General features: G+C 38.3%; 1 protein-coding gene across 1 annotated transcript in view; it reads right to left on the bottom strand.

Moving 5' to 3' along the window:
* DNAH8 (dynein axonemal heavy chain 8) overlaps window positions 1-8,895 on the bottom strand; it is a 150,737-nt gene extending 141,842 nt beyond the window's left edge. Inside the window, exons 1-8 of the mRNA XM_074864838.1 lie at window positions 8,608-8,895; window positions 7,852-7,986; window positions 4,822-4,906; window positions 3,833-3,981; window positions 2,287-2,476; window positions 1,727-1,890; window positions 625-801; window positions 192-305 (exon numbers count right to left, since the gene is read on the bottom strand). Coding sequence (XP_074720939.1) covers window positions 192-305; window positions 625-801; window positions 1,727-1,890; window positions 2,287-2,476; window positions 3,833-3,981; window positions 4,822-4,906; window positions 7,852-7,986; window positions 8,608-8,895 — 1,302 coding nt within the window. The remainder of the gene's footprint in view (window positions 1-191; window positions 306-624; window positions 802-1,726; window positions 1,891-2,286; window positions 2,477-3,832; window positions 3,982-4,821; window positions 4,907-7,851; window positions 7,987-8,607) is intronic.
* Between the last annotated feature and the right edge of the window lie 5,206 nt (window positions 8,896-14,101).

The following is a 14,101-nucleotide window of genomic DNA, read 5'->3' as shown; positions in this document are numbered from 1 at the left end:
TTTTATGTAATATAGAATAAAGTAATTCTTTAACATTTAGCTTGACAGGTATTTAGAAGAAAAATCAGAAAAATAGAAAAGTAAATTAGAAAATACTACTTTCAAGAAAATACAAAGAAGATTTCTTTTGCCCTGGACATTCTTTAAACATAGTTTAGGTATTTACATATACTGATGAAAGGCATACTTACAAAATCATGGTTGTAAAGTGGCTGACAAACATTTTCAAGTGTGCGTAAGTATTTCACATTATCTTTCGATTCATTTGCTGCATCTGTGATTCTAGCATCTAACTCTTGCCACATCTAGAAGGAAAACAGAACTGTGGAAAACTTCATGCATAGTGAACTATTTCTTTAGCTTGCACTGATTTGCCAGAAGTAAACCTTGGTAAATTATTTTTAAAATGCATTGTCAAAGCAGGCATTAAAAGCTAGTTTCATTTATGATAATTTTTGTCTGTATCTCTAAAAACAGCTTGTTCTTTCTCTTAATATTTTAAGCACACCAGCACCATATCTAAATTTTCCTCTCTTAATTCTCCTCAAGAAATCTCTCTTAGATGCAATAAGACAAAATAAATACCAAAGCTTTGTCTACTACAGTAAAAAACACAAAAATTACCCTTAGTAGTTTAGAATGTCCAACATTCAGAACATTAATGACAGCTTTGCAGTTTGGTCCTTTGATTTGCTCAATAATAAAATTAAATTTAGCAGACATGCATTTCCAGTGTTCTAGCTCAGTCAGTGGACCTGAATCATCAGCTTCTTTCCTCACCTGCTTACTCTCAATCAGAACCTGCAACCAATTTGGAAAAAAAAAAAAAAAAAAAGTTTACTATAGAGAATAGACAAATCATTATAAAGAAGAAGAATCACTCTGAGGATACTAACTAAAAAAGGAACAAGCTTGCAGTTATTGACGTATGAAAATGAAGCCAACTAGTACATGAGTTCAACTGCTGTCATAAACTGGGTGAATCTCTGTATATACCCATATTTTTTTAATTGAAATCTATGGATTGAAATGCAGCAAATGTAACTTCATTTGTAAAAAACTTGAAGAACTGTTTTAATAAAAACATTAAATAGCAGATGCAAAGTCTTAAATGTACTCATTTGTATGTTGATAAACATGCAGTCAGCTCTTTTTACACATCTTTTGAATTTTTATTCCTGTTAATTAAACACACTAAAGATAGTATGCCCTTATAAGTAGAGTATGTCTCAGTCTACACAGATTCTGTATTTTTACAAAGGGTTCCGTACTTTATTGTGAAAGTCTCACACACTAATTTCTGTGATAACTGAGACCTTACCGTGTAAGATTTACACAGGATAAAAAAAGCCCTACTGGGCCTGGTCCTTTCCAAGAGTAGTATCTCATACCATGACTGCCAGCAGAAACTTAACAGGTAATGTATAGAGTATACCTAACTGTGTATATATGTGGTCCTCACCAGTGTTATTACCTCTCCACGCCTCTGTCCTCTCCTTACTATTTGTGTATTAACTGTTCAGAAACTCTTATTCTTGCTAGACTGTAAGTTCCTAGGGATAAGCACTACCTATTTAACTTCAGTTGTGCATAGAAATGAAGCACTTCTCTTACTCAGGTGGAGATGCAGCTGAAGCCTTCAGATAACTTCAGGCAAGTCTCATATATCCTTTATAAATATCTATCCATATTCCTGCTGGATTGATATGTTAAAACAACAATTTACCTGTTCAATTTGTCTATACCATATCATAAGTACTTCTTCTAGCTGGTGAACCATGTCAGGATTATTAGCTGCTGCAGTTATTTTCTCAAAGGACTGGAGTTTAGAAAAATTAATGTAATCTATTTTTTTCAACTCAACAGTTCCTTCAATGCTTATTATAGCCCCTATAAAAAAAAAAAAAAGAAACAAAAAAACACCAAACACAAAACACGATTAAAATATAGAACCTGTTAAGACTCTAAAAATAATTTCTACAGTGTAAGCAATTTTAATTTGGGAATATATATCTGCAATCAGTGTTGTTTCAATATAATAGCCATTTTACTGCACTCACATAAAGCAGAAAATTCTTATTTTAAATCCAGTATTCCTCAAAAGTTACATCTCACTCCAGTATTTTCTTAAGTAAATAATCTACCCATGTATTTATTATGCAAGTACTTGATCATTTTATTTTTCCTTGCAGAATGTGAAAAGTTCCTTAACTATGTGCTACTGCCTAAACGTAAATTTTTAAGTAGAATTCCTCTAGTACGATGCTTCCTTAGTGCAATGCTTACCTTCTAAAAATGAAAGGTATCTGTTAATTGTTTCCACAAAATTCTGTTTGTCTTTTGTATTCTGTTTGGTCTGACTTAAAGCACCCCAATTATTTGTTGCAAGGATAGCAGGTAGAAAAATCTTTTCTATTATATTCCTAACACCACGTAGCAGTCCTTCAGTGGCATCCAAAACACCAAAGAATATATCCTGCATTGTAACAGAATGGTTGTTAGTAATGCAGTAACTTAGACTGGAAACAGGATTATAAAATCAGTGTATTTTTTTTTTATAAAGGCACTCCAATTTGCCAATGAAAACTTTAATTTAAGGAGACAAAATCTTAGCAAAATACTGATACATACAACATGACCATAAGATACTGTTTTCAATAAAAAAGGGAAGTCAGTAATGTTTTAATACAGTTTTAAAAGGCTAACAGGTTATATTTTTTTCCCTATCATACAGGAAGTCTGGAAATTTTTAAACAGTACAGAGCAATTAAAAATATTCTAAATGTCCCCATCTACAATTAGGTACTAAGTAATGAAATGCAAGTAGCAAAAATGCTCTGAATGTCCATATCTGAAATTATATTATAAGCTATTATCTGACTGAATGTATATTACTTTGGATCAGATGAAATTTTTGTCTACCCTCCAAAAATAAACTTTACAGGTTCTGACTATTTTTAATATTCCAATACTTTAAATGTCCTCCAAATCAGCAAATACTTCATGTAACAAACTTCCTAGAACATAAATTTCCTTTTCTCATCACTTCAGGAAGGAATTTAATGCAAAAGTAATATTTATGACCAATATTGAGACTCTTGATAAAGACAGCTCTTGTATCTTCTAATAGTGCTTTTCCCCCTTCACCTTCTCAGCTCTCAAAAGGAATAAACCACTTTAAATATACAATATAAAGTATAAAAATTAATAATTGATTTTCTGTCTGAAGAATCATATTAATTAGAAGATACATATATAGGACTGATTCTTATCAATTTAAAGTCCCTTGAGTACTGCCAAACTATTAAGATATGTAGCGATAGATGAGAATCAAGTCCGCACTTATCTAAGAATTTGTCTTGTAAAGCAGAAAAACTCATGCTACATAATTTACATGGGTTAAACGTGTATTTCACACATTCAGAGACACATAAAAGAGAAAGGAAAGGTATAAATAAACTTTTCCTCTCCTGGTATCTGCAATAAAGCTTTCTCAGTGAGTCCTCGTTTAGAGATTTTGATCACATCTATAAATGTACTTAGTGGCTTTAACCTCATCAAAAACAGCAAGGAGAATGAGGAATTAATGTAAAGCTGACTTCTTTAACAAGACTTCTGTAAGACACTGAATTCACAAGATAACTTGAGTATTTGCTGAAGTAGTACAGCTATTCATTGTCTATCCAAAAAGGAGAGCAAAGGGCATGATATAGCTTAACATTCAAAAACACAGTTACCATTAACTTTAGTTATTTGACAATAGTGAAAGAACTAGTGAAACAAAAATAGCTACTTTTAAATTTTTTAGTTTTTTAAACATATGAGAGGATACCTCATGTATAGTCTTTGCATTTATAGGGCTGTCATTCTTACAACGAACAAAAAATAAGCATAGTCCTACGAATTTGTCTGGTGTATTGTCCACATACAATTGCATGATTTTACTTCCTTTTACAACTCCTGGAATCGTCCGACCACATTCTGAAATGAATTGCATAGGTGTCACTATTTTTAAAAGTAAGGGTATTATAAAATGCTTAAAATTGATATAGTGAAATAAAATTCAACATAGAAATAACTTATTTTCACCTTTTGTGTGTAAGAGAGTCAAAACCAGCAGAATTCATGGCTGTAATTAACTACACAATTAAAAGTCTACACCAAATACATAACATATGTCTTATAAAGCAGTTTTGGTGTTTCATACTGCACTGAAAAGGGAATTTGCTCAGGTCATTCATTTTGGGTTAATTTGCTGGTGACTGAGGTACTTTATTTGCATACAGGCTATCAAACAAGATGTCATGCCTAAGTGAGAAAATAGAGAATGTGAGATACCCTCAGGTCCTCTGTGGATATAATCCTATGGAATTTGACCATTTCATATAAATAGGTAATATATTCTTCATATAAATAATTATTAGGGATTTTAGATGTTAAATTCTAATTATCTACCAAGCATGTGAAAACTAAAAAAATTCAAATATTAATAATAAATGCAAATTCAGACAGGTTCTATGAAAGTACTTTCTAATAAACTGGGGTGTAACTCCTATAAGAAAAAGTTGCAACCAATTTAAGATTTCAGAAGAACTTATCTTTTTTACAGCCTTCGTTCCAAGAATGACTAAAATTGACTGAAATTTTTCTAAACAATTTGACTTGAAGCAAGCGTTTAAAATATGAATTTTCGGTCCTTATAGCAAAAGACTGCAAAATTATGAACAAGTAAAACCAGGTTTTATTCTGGGAAACTTTAAACAAAATTAACAATAGAAGGCACTATTACATCTGCCTATATTAATATTGCTAAAAATGTACCTATTCCTGGTGCTTCTCCCTCTTGATAGAAAAGTTTCAATGTTTTGCTTCCTCCCTTGGCAAAAAAAGAATCAAAGGCTTCCAACTGTTAAATCAAAAAGTGAATACTTGTTACTCAAAATATCTTTAGGTGCCTTTAAGACATGCAAAAATATTCTGACCATGCCACTGTTTAAAGTTTTGGTGGCATGTAATGTTTATCCTCAGCTATTGTGAGGAGTTACAAAACAACATATCAGATATTTCAAATATTGCCTTCAAGTACCGAACCTGCAGACACAGGTGTCCTAGCTCCTGATAACTGTATATCAAATGTTTATGGTCTTGTCCAGTAATGCAGAGACACTGGAGAATATTCTGTCACCCACAGAGATCTGTAAGTCTAAAGCATCAACTGGAAGTAACTGGTCATAAAAGACTTAGAAACACACACAGCAGATTTGCATGACTTGACATACCCTGCTATTGCTACTCTACCCCTAAATGTAAAAGATTAATTTGTAAAAGAGGAGTAACATGACACGTGAGGATTTTACTCTGGAGATATCAATTGGCCACATTGGCTCCAAAACCTTATCATGAAGACAAAGATTTTGCTGACCTCTGGAAGGACAACGAGATCTGAGGGAGACCATGCTGCCCCATAATTAGATACCTGTCCATAAACTGGCCACCCTAAAACACTGCAGGTCTCTAGATGGCCATTTTGATTTTGTCATGTTATACAAGGTGCTTTGGATAGTAAGGATGAAAAGCTTTGAAACAAACACTGTATGTGTATGGATTATCATTCTGAAGAACTTGCATGAAATTATAGCTAGGGTTTCCAAAATCCAAATTTTCAAGCTGCCTTAGGCAATGTGTTTGTGGTAAAACCAGAATATGTGATTTAGCAGGAAGTGAACAAAGCTCTGAAAAGCACTGAAAAAAGGTTTAGAGGACATCAGAAAGTACTGATCTAATCAAAACCCAGCTTCTTTCACAGTCTCTGTAGTTATCTGCAAGGACGACTAACTGAACAAGATGTGGCTGGGTATCCAAACTGTCCAGCTGAAGGGCTCAACCTTGGTAGTGAGACGTCCCATCTCCTCCCCATCAAAAAAGTCAGAAATTTAGCTAGTAAGTATGTCTGGAGATGCATCACCTGTTCAAGCACAAAGCATACACCTCTAGATGTGGTATATTTCTTATGAGCATGATTTTTTCCCTAAGATAAACAAATCTAAAATCTGAATCAGAACAGTGATAGGATAATGAGTGACACCCAGGTGCACAGAATTTAAACCCATTCTTTTGAGAAGACAACATGTGTGAAAATAAAAGAAGTAAAAGCAAGACAGCTCTAGAAATGCATGTTGCACTTTCACTTTGGTTATTAGGCACTAGTGAATAACAGGGCTAAAACTGAGAAAAAGACAGAAAAAATCCCCCCCAAAATAGTGAAAGAAAAATTGGTAAAGTACTGAAAGGGCAATGACAAAAAAATCAGAAAAAGCTTCACTACTACAAAAAGCACTCCAACCTAAGAGGAAGAGAAAGGCGAACAGTAACTTTTGGGCTTGTAGGATTTTACACAGGAGGTAAAACATGAGCTATCACTGTGGCTATTGCTTCCACAAATAGTTTGGTTCAAGTCCATGTGCTACACTCCCTGCATGAATACACACACAGGCTAATGCTTTAAAGGGTAAAACTCATCTCACAGAGGTCAAAGACATGATATGTATATGGGAGTTTACTAACTGACAATTTCTTAAAGGACAACGTTGACGCAGCACCAGCAGCCTAAACAGTTTATGAATAAACTAAAACTGGAAACTGGCAAATTTCGAACCGTAAAAGTTTTCAGATAATCCTGGTGACAGCAAAAAAACCCAAAAAACACCCAAACCAAACTAAAAAAAGTTTTAAGAACCCAAAGGTTCTCAATTGTCTTAATTAATCAAACTCAGTGTAGAACAGCAGTTTTACACAAAGTTGGCATGACCTAAAACTATATACCATTTAGAAACTGTAAAAAAAGGATTGACAACACTTAAAGCACCTATATGTTGTGTAAGCATAAGAAAACCCAGGACTGTTTAAGTACATTTTATGATATATAAGTATCAGTAAACAAACAACAAACCACATTTGGATTGGGACTAAATTTGGCTTGTAAGTGAACAGCTCAAGTTCTAGCAATTTGTTTGACCAGATGAGCCAATATCTGGCTGAATTTTGAATGCTAAGTGAAATCTAACAGACAAAAATAACATCATGCATTCAGAGAAGACAAGGGTCATATCTTTTCACACACAGCCATACTGAGTTTTGATACTCTACTAAAAGAAGAGTTCAGCTGGTTGCTCCTATTTGTTCAAGCACTTTGAAACACTGTGAAAGACACAACACTACAGGCACACAAAGAATGACTGAGCTTTCAGAAGTTCCACAGGTTTGGGATCTACTCACTTTACAAACCCACTATCCCATCTTTTAAGCGTTCAAAAATAAATAAAGCACTCAAAACTGAAAATTATTTAATGTGTCTTTCCACATGTAATTACATTAATTAAATGGTGCAGGAGTAATCTTCCTTCTTATTACTAAATAACACTTAATTTTCAAACTGTTCCTATGAAGTTGCACATATTTTGCAGAATCTTTAGCATTTCAGTAAGGACTTGCTTAACAAATAAAAACTATCATCTTTAGAATATAATAGTGTCAGGCTGCGATGGATGAAATTTAGACCTGGTGGATGTGACAAGAACTCCTTGGGTCAAAATAACAGCAGTAATTATATTTTCTTTGAGGTAAGAAAGATGAAAAAGCCACAGTCAAAAACCCTGGGAATAGTTTCCTGGCAGATTTGCAAATAAGCTGAATGATTTAGTCAGGTATCGTTTTAGATGAGTGGTGTGCCTTATTAGTCACATTTTCTGGCAGAAACAATCTAAATGATGGGTAACACTTCATATCAAAAGGGCAATCTGCTACATATTTTGACTAAAAATTCAAAACAATAAACATACACAACAGACTCACCGATGGAGCATCCAAAATCATTTCTTCCACAGTTGTTAAATCTAAACCTAGCCTGACACTGAGAACTTCAAATATGTAGTTATATGAAGCATCAACTTTCATTCTTCGATATTCTCTTGCTTCTTTGTATCGAGCCTAAAACATTAAACGTGTCTTTCAAACTAAATATATACAAAGAGATCGCAAAAATGACCCGCTACTTAATTTGAAACTAATGCTGAAATCTACTGTCTTGTATAAAACTACACAACTGCCCTACTCTTTAAAAATGTCTAAATTTTCAGAGACTAAGAGAAGAACAAATTGTTAAGAATTATTATAAAATGTAAGGTCAACTCTGAGGAGACGTCAAGGAAAAGCAAACATTAAATATACTACAGCTAGATTGTGTTATATGTGGCCATATGAACCGGGTTTTTTTCACAATCAATATTTCAATTATTATATTAATACAAAAAGGTCACAACATCAATTTAAAACTGAAGTATCTAGAGTGGGTAAAGGTTTGCAGGAACCAAGCTGGGTACAGCTTTGCTTCAGTGTAAATTATTCACCTAATATCTCCTTCTTCCTTCCTCTATTACTTTAAAATAAAATCTTAAAATACTGCAATCATTAAAAACAAAGATTCACTTCCTACCAAGAATAATTTAATAAAAGAACTGAGTATAAACAAAGAGGAAAGAAAAAAAAAAAAAAAAAAGGAAAAGAGAAGAACCAGAAACCTATTACAAGACCTGAAGTTGAATACTAAACCTGTTTTTCTTTCCAAACTTCTTGGAAGGACAGAACTCCACTAGTGCTCTGGCAAAACCTAGACAACCTTTGGCTTGCAAGAGAAAAAGACTCTTGGGAAGAAGAAAAGCTTGCTATTTGTAGAGTATGGCGAATAGATCTGGCTACAGCATCTTCTGGTGTAACAAGAGCAGGCACAGAACTCTCTGCAGTGAGATTATGCCCAGCACTATTCGCGATAGCAAGACTGGGCCCAGCATCTTCTCCAGTGTTTAATCTTTCTTTATTATTTTTTTGTACCCTCTCCATTCTGACATCTGAAATTTGGGAAAAAAAAAAAAAAAAGCATGTATAATAATTCCAATTTTTCAAGTCTTCCTTTTCAAGAAGATAGGAAGGAAGAGCAAGGTAGGGAATAAGAAAAAGTGAGAGCATCCCAAATCTGACTTCCCAGGTATACAAATTTAATAGTCTCATCAAGTTCTCTTCAAGTTCTTAAGATAACAAACATTTATATACATTTTAAAATAGGTTATAAATGTTAAGTTAAAGATGATTATAGGAAGATTTTTTTTAAAAATTTACCATACACTTACATTTTATGAACATCTTTCTATAACAAATAAAATTTTAAAATATTAATACTTCCACTGAATATCTGATTACTAAGAAATAGAAATAGTTTAGAATATAAATGATTTGTTTAAATTTTAGTTTGCAAAATATATATGCATATTCAGCAACTGAGCTTACAAAAAGACTTGCATATACTTCCATAACAGGTCTTATAGCATTGCTCACATAAGCAGTTACACATGATTTTTATACAAATGTCCCGCCATACATAATATTCTTAACATGTGTGTTTACAGAAGTAATGCAAAATGGAGGGTGTTAAGGAGTATTTTTTCAGTAGAAAAAGTTTAATTTAGCATCAGATATCTTCAACATGACGAAACAGTCAGACTTTCTCTTAATTCTGTGCCTAAACCCTGGAACACTGCAGTTCATATGGAACAGATGCCATTCTTCAACAGGAGAAAAGAATTTCTGTCCATCTCCTGGTGGCCAGGAACTCACAGGTTAGTTGTCCTAGATGAACATTTCTAAAATGGCCCAAAACAAAGTATATTGATGGCTGACTGCTAGGCAGTAGGCTGTTATGCAAAGGTCACTCCTTCCCTTTTCTTTCCCTTTCTACTCCACCAGCACATAAACCTAGGAAATGTTTGGTTTGTGAATCCCAAACCCATAATCCAGGGCTACAAAGCATCATCTAAATCCTCTCTCTCCATGTTTTCCTGTGGAGTATACTCATCCACTTGCATTTGCTGGCTACCATCAAACCCATTTTGTAGATCTTAACGCTCAAGTATATATTGAGAAAATTAGATGTTTTATTCAGTATGCTCAAATCCACACATAGATTGAGCAACTAGCTTTAAGGCACCGTAATAATCAGTAGAGCTATACCTAAAATCCTTATCTTGCATCTAATTTTTCCTCTAAAAGTAGCTTGTTCAGCTTCACAGGGATGTTATAATGGAGAAATATTTTAGAAAACAAATGTTAAGATATGCCATTAAGGTCATACCCAGAATAACAGATAAAAGCATAGAAATTGTTATTCTACTGAAATTAGCATTTTATGGTACCAATACCATAAGGATTAAAATAACTATCAAGAATTACCCAGCAGTTCTTGTAAGGCCTTAGAGCAGCCAACTACACATATAACTGTGTTATGTACTTTCTTAAACACTATTGCCCGATTCAGAAAACAGAAAATCAGAAGGAAGGCTGACAAGAAAAGCAACACCTGACGCTACATTACTAGCTCCATACTTTTGCCCATGATTAGCAAAGTTGCCACAGTTTTATGGACTTTGGCATACAATCACCTATTATAGAAAATGTTCATCCCTTTCTTAAAGTAAAAATACTAAGAAAAACCAAGAAAGTCACCAAAAAAGAAAAAAAAAAAGAGAATGTAAAGCCTAAATTAATTAATTCCTTTCTTTTCCTTCATGCTTATCTGACTGGCCTGGTCATCTATAAAATCAGGAGTGGTACTTTTTTCCTGGACACTCAGATGGAATGGGTTGGATGTTAATTTCCTTGCCTTTTATCTGGTCCTGTTGAAGCTGGCTAGTGACCTTGATACCTTCCCCTAAAGCTCGAGAGAGGTGCGGTTCTCACACCTCTCTTTAGAAACAGACTATGTTGGATACTGGCATTCCTCCCTGCCTCTCTGAACACCTGTCTGGCTCATCTGAGACTTTCACACTTTTCAAAAACCAGCATGAACTCCAGCTGGCTACCTACCTAGTTATAACAACTGATGTGCTTTTATAATAAAACTTCCTTTCCTTCCCCCCTCCAGGGTGCTCTAAGCTACGGGACCTGTTAATAAAAAATAATAAAAAAAAAAAAAAAGTTAGTCCAATTTCCAGCACAGGTCTTCGAAGGTAGGGGGAGGATGAGGTGAAGGACGGAAGGAAAAGTGGAAGATTCCCCAAGCGCAGAGCACAAGGGATTCCGACTTCTGGCTCTCTTCTAAATAGCTGAGGTGCCTTAACCGGCACTTCGGCTTTGGCAGAGAGTGCCTGCAAAGAGCCTCACCGCCCCGGCTGGAGGTACGCCTCACAACGCGGGGAGAGGCGAGCAGCCCCCCAACAGCACAACCACCGGCCGCTGCCCCCTCAGAAGGGGGACGAAGCGGTTCCAACGCCTGTCGCGCGGCGGTGCCCTCCCGCGCCCAGGCGTTTTGCCGCCGGCCGCACGCGCGCTATAGCGCGGCGGAGGGAGACGACGAGTCGTGATGCGGTTAGGCCGGTCAGTCCGTTAACGGGTGCGTCTAATGGCCGCGGCGGTGGTGGCGCGTGGGGCTCGGCCACCGCCCCGGCCCGGCCCAAACGCGGTCCCCCCGGCGGTGGGGCCGGGCACCGAAGAGCTCTGTGGAGCGTGAATTCCCTTGCTCGGGGGGTTTTAAATTAGGAGAACGTTAGGAGAGACAAAGCGCAGCTAGAGTCCAACCTGGCTACAGCTGTTAAAGATAATAAAAAATGTTTCTATAAATTCATTAACAACAAAAGGAGAATTAGGGAAAATCTCCCTTCTTTATTGGATGCTGAGGGAAACATAGTAGCAAAGGATGAGGAAAAGGCTGAGGTGCTCAAAGCCTACTTTGCCTCAGTCTTTAGCAGTGGAACTGGCTGTTCCCTGGACACCCAGCCTCATGAGTGGGAGATGGGGAGGGGAAGCAGAATGAGGTCAGCACAGTTGAAGAGGAGGTGGTCAGAGACCTGCTACACCACTTGGATGCACACAAGTCTGTGGGACCGGGTGGGTTACACCCAAGGGTGCTGAAAGAGTTGGCAGATGTGCTTGCCAAGCCGCTTTCCATGATTTACCTGAAGTCATGGCTAACTGGGGAGGTCCCATTGGACTGGAGAGTGGAAAATGTGACACCCATCTACAAGACAGGCGGAAAGGAGGATCCAGGAAACTATAGACCTGTCAGTCTGACCTCAGTGCCAGGGAAGGTCATGGAGCAGGTAATCTCGAGTGCCATTAAAAGTCATATAATGGACAACCAAGGAATCAGGCCTAGTCAGCATGGGTTTATGAAAGGCAGGTCCTGCCTGACAAACCTGATCTCCTTCTATGACAAGAAGATCCGACTATTGGACGAGGGAAAAGCTGTGGACATTATCTACCTGGATTTTTGAAAAGCATTCGACAGTTCTGCATAGAATTCTCATAGAAAAACTGGCTGCTCATGGCGTACGGTCTGCTGGATCAAGCACTGGCTGGATGGACGGTCCCAGAGAGTGGTGGTCAATGGAGCTAAATCCAGCTGGCAGCCGGTCACAAGTGGTGTTCCTCAGGGCTTGGCGTTGGGACCATTTCTGTTCAACATCTTTATTGATGATCTTGATAAGGACATAGAGTGTACCATCAGTAAATTCGCAGATGACACCAAGTTAAGCGGGAGTGTCGATCTGCATGAAGATAGGGAGGCTCTACAGAGAGACTTGGGTAGGTTGGATCCGTGGGCCAACGTTAACAGGATGAGCTTCAACAAGGCCAAGTGCCAGGTCCTGCACTTGGTCCACAACAACGCCATGCATCGCTACAGGCTTGGGGAGGTGTGGCTGGAGAGCTGTGTGGAAGAAAAGGATCTGGGGCTTCTAATTGACAAACAGCTGGATATGAGCTGGCAGTGTGCCCAGGTGGCCAAGAAAGCCAATGGCATCCTGGCTTGTATTAGAAATAGTGTGACCAGCAGAAGTAGGGAGGTGATAGTCCCCCTGTACTCTGCACTGGTGAGGCCACACCTTGAGTATTGTGTCCAGTTTTGGGCACCTCAAAACGAGAGAGATACCGAGGTGCTGGAGCGGGTGCAGAGGAGGGCAACGAAGCTGGTGAAGGGCCTGGAGAACAGATCCTATGAGGAGCGATTGAAGGAGCTGGGACTGTTTAGTTTGAGGAGGAGAAGGCTAAGGGGAGACCTCATCACTCTCTACAACTACCTGAAAGGACATTGTAGAGAGGTTGGTGCTGGTCTCTTCTCACAGGTAATTAGCGACAGAACAAGGGGGAACGGCTTTAAACTGCAACAGGGGAGGTTCAGACTGGACATTAGGAAAAAATTTTTCACAGAAAGAGTGGTCAGACAGTGGAACAGGCTGCCCAGGGAGGTGGTGGAGTCACCATCCCTGGATGTGTTTAAGGGTCATTTAGATGAGATGCTGGGGGATATGGTGTAGGGGAGAACTTTGTAGAGTAGGGCTGATGGTTGAACTCGATGATCCCAAGGGTCTTTTCCAACCTGAATGATTCTGTGAAAAACAAAAAAAAAAAAGAGAGCCAGCAAGTTGGATAACTGTCACAGTAACAGCATTATGTCACTTCTGTAAATGTACCTATGGAAGTTACTTCAGTTCTGCCCGGCGAAAGCACTCGCCTCTCAGTTATCAAAAGCGTACTGTTTTCCTCAAAGCATGAAAAATCTTGTTTTTCATGCTGAGTTTTTGAGAGAAAGGTCATTATTCTCTTTTAGACCTGAAATAATTTTCACTGAAGTCACAGCGTAACTCTGAAGGTGTCAGATACTACTTGAAATCTCCCCCCAGCGCCCGAGGGCGAGGGCAGAAGCCCGGAGCTGCCAGCACCGGGGAGAAGGGAATGTCCGCAGGGCTGGAGGCGCAAGCCGGGGCCCCGAACCCCCCCGCGCTCCCTCCTGCCCGTGGGAGACTGAGAAAAAAAGCGCCGTGCCAGGGGAGGGGGGCACGGTACGCCCGCCCTGCCAGCGAGCGGCGGCCACAGGGACGTTTCATTCCCCGCTTCAGCTAATGAACCCCACAGTGGCGGAGGCTCCTGCCCGCTAATGCTCAGGGGAACGCGCCGGCGGCCCGGCCAGGCAGCGGCGGGGCGGGGGGGGGGGCGGAGCGGAGCAGAGCAGAGCAGAGCACCGCCTTCCCGCGGGCGTCGCCGCCACCACCTCCTCCTC

This window comes from Strix uralensis, chromosome 3 (genome assembly GCF_047716275.1).
Source record: "Strix uralensis isolate ZFMK-TIS-50842 chromosome 3, bStrUra1, whole genome shotgun sequence".
NCBI lineage: Eukaryota > Metazoa > Chordata > Aves > Strigiformes > Strigidae > Strix > Strix uralensis.
This window is presented reverse-complemented; position numbering and strand designations above follow the sequence as displayed.